Raw genomic sequence first — 6,238 nt, 5'->3', positions numbered from 1 at the left:
CTACGTATTATTAAAATTTATTTAATTTAAGTTTATACAAATACACCTTCAGAACTGTATACCATCATTGTAGGGCATGTTTATAAATATGGTAAAAATGTTGTATAATATACAGTGTAGTGTTATGCTTAATTATATGTATTAAGTCTGGTCAAGTTTTATATAAATTGTGATGTGATTAGTTTCTTATGTACAAGTTCATTTTCAGGTTCATTTATATGCATACTGACGTCATCTGCTATATTAATTAGGGGAGGTCACGTGACCATCACTGACCAATGGTCAGTTCATTAGGGGACGCTAAACAGCAGTGGGTTAAAAGAAATTGATGAAGCAGCAGGCCATTTTCTTCACGACAAATTTCGTCACTATAAACGCATAGTTTCACAAGAACTTTTCACGACAAATAGTTCCTATCTCGATTGTGCATAGTTAACACACACTTCTGAGACTTCAGACTGGCGGGAAGAACTATCTGAGGATCTATTAACTTTGAGAAACTTTTGCTCCCGTGATTACGGCTGCTGAGGACCCCCAGGACTACGTATACCCGATTGGCGGGAATATCGAGCAAGTGGTTATTGCGTCGTGTTTTAATTACGGGGATCTGTTATTACTTCATGAGGACGATGCCCATCTTTTGACATCAAATCGTGAGTACTGGACATACGTTTATCATCCAATTTTGGTGGAATCAGGGATACAAGTTTTTCTGTGTTGTTATAATGGGTCCTAAACAACGTACGAGAAATAACTCTCGGTCAACGCCTTATGACCTAAGTATGCCGGAAAACTGGACGACGGCTAAACTCAAACAAGAACTATCTAAACTTGGAGTTACAGTTTCTTCTTCTTCGAAGAAAAACACTCTCGTTGCCCTGTACAAAAGGCACGCTACCAACAACAGGACTGGGGCCATCGGACACGATCATTCGCCCGTGACGGAGACAGATGACCAGACACCTGGGCGGATACGGAACTCTACCTCCCAGAATGCACCGCGAGACATAAACAATCAAGATGGCGTCTTGTCGGTCATTTCCAAATTCACGGACACAATCTCAGCTCAATTGGCGGATTCGTTATCCAATATCCGTCAGGAGATGCAGACTATACAAGACAGAATTCATTCGATGGAAAGCCGGCCGATTCCAGCTGCCGCAGCTGGAAGTTCAGTGCAAACAGCCAGAGACGCTAATGTGCAACAAGTAATACAGGGTCAACACCACTTTACAAACCGTGAGGGGTCCAGCTCTGATATGTACCTCACCAACGATCATCAGGTTGGTTCCAGATTTACTCTACAGACGGCGATTGCCGCTCACTCTTCGCAGACGTCCGAGATATCGCCGATTCAACCAAATATGGGTACACATTCATTCGTCAGGACCCAACATGGTTACTCTGCGGAGTCCCTGCCGTTCGTAGAGGTTTTATCGCCAACCCTACGTCGTCACATTGTCGAAGGTAAGGACATAAATCTCGCGGCCCTGTTAATACCATATTTCACAGGCCCTCTTAATTCGGGAAACGGGACCACAGAATCAAAACCTGACCCCAGACTACAGAGAAACCTGACGATCGGTGAATTCATTCAGGCCTTCGGCATTTTCAAGAATGTCATGTGTCAGGCTTTTCCATCTAGGAGGGAGGAATTAGATATATATGAGAGGGACATTATCGACATGGCCTCTAGGTATGGGAATAGTGGTTTCTATGAATATCATAAACAATTTAGTGCCAAAGCAGCTGCGTATCTCACGTACAAGAATATCAGAGTAGACTGGTCAATTAGGAACAATGCGCTGTTCTGCAATATTTTCACGAATCTCAAACCCATCAGCTGCAGTATTTGTAACAGCGTGAGCCACAAAGCCGGTTTTTGCCCTCAGTTGTCAACTAAAACTCAACAACAAAGGTACACTAACAGCAACACCAACATGGACAAGCACGGCAGATTTAAGAAACTACATCAAGGCAAGGAAATATGCAATAATTTCAATGACAGGGGATGTAGAAGATTTCATTGTAACAATTTACACGTGTGTTTGATATGCCAAAAAGACCATGCAAAAAGAGACTGTTCTCACGTCGCCGGTTCAAAAAACGACTCGGCCCCCCAGAACCTCCACAAGAGGGGAAATCAGTAGGGGGGCTCCCCACGGTGTCTACACCTATTAATATTGACATGTTAGAGTTGGAACTGTCCTCTCATCCAGATAGGACTTTTGTGGCTTATCTGTTAGAGGGTTTACGTCAGGGTTTCGACACTGGTGTTAGAGATATACCGGAAACATCTCTTGTATGTAAAAATTTATTATCTGCTAGGACTCAACCAGACGTGGTGCAGGAACTGATAGACTCAGAGTTGAAGAAAGGTTTTTTAGCCGGGCCCTTCGAGACCATACCTTTCCCAGTTTACAGAATCAATCCCATCGGTATAGCTGAAGGAAAGTATTCTAAGAAGAAGAGATTGATTGTGGATTTGTCAGCGCCACATGACGACAAAAATAACCCCAGCTTGAATGACCTCATTGATAAGAATGAATATTCATTACAATATGTAACTATTGACCATGCTATTAGTGTTATAAAATTTTTAGGACAACATAGCTGGCTGTGTAAAACAGACATCTCTGATGCTTTCAAACTTTTACCAATTCACCCATCTTTATGGCCTTTTCATGGGATTATGTGGAGTCAAAAATATTATTTTTATACAAGACTGGTTTTCGGAAGCAGATCCAGTCCAAAAATCTTTGACACCTTGTCAACTGCTATTTGTTGGATTTTAAAAAACAGATATCAAATCCATCATGTGCTACATCTATTGGATGACTTTCTAACGGTCGATGCTCCTAATGACAATGCTGAAGATACTATGGTCAAACTTTTGGAGGTTTTCGATACACTTAACATTCCTATCGCGAAGCACAAAACTATGGGACCTGCTACAGATCTGGAATATCTGGGGATAATTTTGGATACAGCAAACATGCAAGCACGTCTTCCAGAGCAAAAGATAAATCGTATTTGTAACTTCCTAGTAGATTTCAAGGACAGGAAGTCATGTACTAAGAGAGAGTTACTTAGTCTGCTAGGTCATTTAAACTTTGCAAGTCGTGTAATACCGCATGGCCGCGCATTTGTATCCTATCTGATTGGTTTGTCCACTCAAGTCCGAGAGTTACATCATCATATTAAATTGACCAAAGAGTGTAGGCTAGATATGGATATGTGGTTCATCTTCCTTAAACAGTGGAATGGCGTATCATTTTTTCTTCATGACTTTGATACTTTTGCAGCGGATAAGCATTTATATACTGATGCTACAGATAAGGACTTTGGAGGTATTTACGGACATAAATGGTTCCAGGGAAGCTTCCCTGAAGATATGACCATAGCAGGAGAAAGAATTTCGATGGCTTTCTTAGAGCTTTACCCTATTGTAATGGCATGTGTGTTATGGGGTCAGGAATGGACAAAGAAACGGATAGTTTTTCACTGTGATAATATGTCTACAGTGGATATCATTAACAAAGGCAGGTCTAAAGTGAGTCTTATCATGAAACTCATGAGGAAATTGACCTTAGTTTCTGCTTATTACAATTTTACTGTGCGTGCCAAACATATCCCAGGAATTGATAATACTATAGCAGATGCCATTTCTCGATTCCAGATGACAAAGTTTCGCAGACTAGCACCATGGGCGGATCCACAGCCAACGCCATGTCTTTCGGCATCAAACCTACTTACACTAGGAGAGACCAAATTAATCAGCTATGGGACTATGCAGTGAGTCCTCTGACAAAGCGAACATATGCTGTGGCTATTCAACATCTACTCCGCTTTACGGCTTTGTGCGGATTGATGGGGTCAGCTAGCCAACTGCCGAGTTTATCCGAGGATATCCTCATAGATTTTGTGTCCTACTGTCACTTCAGTTTAGGATTGCGTGTTGCCACAATTAAATTATACCTATCTGGGATCCGTTTTCATTATCTTAAGAGTGGTCTGAGCAATCCGTTACTTCAGTCAGAAAGACTTGTGTGCATATTACGGGGTATTAAAAAGTGTCAAAGCGGTTTATTAAACCAAAAACGTTTTCCTATAACTTTTGATATTTTAAAACGCATGTGCAACTTATTACAGGGGTCACTGTTTTCCCCTGATTTAGACTTACTGCTGTTATGCGCTTGTCAAATGGCGTTTTTTGGTTTTTTACGTTGCGGTGAATTCACTGCTAATCATTATACGTCTAATAAAGACATACTCCGTATTAAAGACATCATTATGTCCAGTGATTTTTCAGGTTATTTTATTATATTAAGAAGTTCAAAAACTGATCCTTTCAGACAAGGTGTAAAGATTTCTATTTTTAAGAATAATCTTCATCTTGTTTGCCCAGTGAAATCTATGTACAAATATTTACAGACTAGACAGAGTCGAGGTGCTACAGGTGATGCTCCATTATTTGTTGAACCAAACAATTCGGTTCTTACCCGAGATCACTTTATCACGTATCTTAGACATATTTTGTCTGTACTTGGTATAGATAGTTCGAAATACTGTGGGCATTCTTTTCGGAGCGGCTACTACTGCTGCATCGGTCGGGGTAGAAGATCATTTAATACAGACTTTAGGTAGGTGGTCATCCAACTGTTACACTCGTTACATTAGGACATCAAATGATGTCATCAAGGCGGCACAAAATAAGATGTGTACCAGTTAATTAGCTTCATGGAGGTACCTATATCATTCTTGGGGGCTCTCTTGCAATAGTCACAACAGTTTCTATTCCAATCGATTTGGCCTTATCAATTCAACATATTTGAATTTTTTACCCCAATTCAGATATAGTTATTACAGTTATAAATCACAATTTACTTAATGTATTTAGTATTCAATATTAACCTGATGGTTTATCTGACATTTCTTTTAAGTGGCATATACCTGGTGGCCTCACCTGGCCACAGATACACAGCCACAACATGCTGGGCTCACCCAGTATCTAGGCTGATCAGGATTTTCAGTCATTTTAAAATGTCTATGAAATAAACATGCAGAGTAGCCCCTAAGATTGCCAAAGTTTATAAATGTAAGTCTAGTACCTGTTATTGATTGTTTAGTTATAAGAGATAATTTTTACAATACAAAAAATTGTACCTTACTTGAGCGTTGGTGTTATTTGTATAAAACGTCTATTTCTTGCAAACCATGTCAGCATCTGTCGTTGATGGACTACCTAGTCATGTTCAGCTTCTCTCCTGTCATTGAGGGACTAGCTAGTCATGTTCAGCTTCTGTCGTTGATGGACTATCTAGTCATGTTCAGCTTCTCTCCTGTCGTTGATGGACTAGCTAGTCATGTTCAGCTTCTGTCGTTGATGGACTACCTAGTCATGTTCAGCTTCTCTCCTGTCGTTGATGGACTACCTAGTCATGTTCAGCTTCTGTCGTTGAGGGCCTAGCTAGTCATGTTCAGCTTCTCTCTTGTTGTTGAGGGACCAGCTAGTCATGTTCAGCTTCTGTCGTTGATGGACTACCTAGTCATGTTCAGCTTCTCTCTTGTTGTTGAGGGACTAGCTAGTCATGTTCAGCTTCTCTCTTGTCGTTGAGGGACCAGCTAGTCATGTTCAGCTTCTGTCGTTGATGGACTACCTAGTCATGTTCAGCTTCTGTCGTTGATGGACTAGCTAGTCATGTTCAGCTTCTGTCGTTGATGGACTATCTAGTCATGTTCAGCTTCTCTCCTGTCGTTGATGGACTAGCTAGTCATGTTCAGCTTCTGTCGTTGATGGACTACCTAGTCATGTTCAGCTTCTCTCCTGTCGTTGATAGACTACCTAGTCATGTTCAGCATCTGTCGTTGAGGGACTAGCTAGTCATGTTCAGCTTCTCTCTTGTCGTTGATGGACTACCTAGTCATGTTCAGCTTCTCTCCTGTCGTTGATGGACTACCTAGTCATGTTCAGCTTCTGTCGTTGAGGGACTAGCTAGTCATGTTCAGCTTCTCTCCTGTCGTTGATGGACTACCTAGTCATGTTCAGCTTCTGTCGTTGAGGGACTAGCTAGTCATGTTCAGCTTCTCTCTTGTTGTTGAGGGACCAGCTAGTCATGTTCAGCTTCTCTCCTGTCGTTGATGGACTACCTAGTCATGTTCAGCTTCTGTCGTTGAGGGACTAGCTAGTCATGTTCAGCTTCTCTCCTGTCGTTGATGGACTACCTAGTCATGTTCA

General features: G+C 41.2%; 1 protein-coding gene across 1 annotated transcript; it reads left to right on the top strand.

Annotated features, from left to right (window-relative positions):
• Nucleotides 1–725: 725 nt before the first annotated feature.
• On the top strand, nucleotides 726–4,643 carry LOC132549415 (uncharacterized; the record flags this gene model as incomplete). Its single annotated transcript, XM_060213349.1, has 2 exons — nucleotides 726–1,467; nucleotides 3,680–4,643. Coding segments are annotated over exons 1-2 (1,706 nt in total), but the record flags the coding sequence as incomplete, so codon positions are not given.
• Between the last annotated feature and the right edge of the window lie 1,595 nt (nucleotides 4,644–6,238).

The sequence above is a fragment of the Ylistrum balloti genome, unplaced genomic scaffold (assembly GCF_031769215.1).
Source record: "Ylistrum balloti isolate Yb309-2 unplaced genomic scaffold, AGI_CSIRO_Ybal_v1 Utg370056, whole genome shotgun sequence".
In the NCBI taxonomy this organism is placed as follows: domain Eukaryota; kingdom Metazoa; phylum Mollusca; class Bivalvia; order Pectinida; family Pectinidae; genus Ylistrum; species Ylistrum balloti.
The sequence above is the reverse complement of the archived record's forward strand: the minus strand, read 5'-3'. Positions and strand labels throughout refer to the sequence as shown.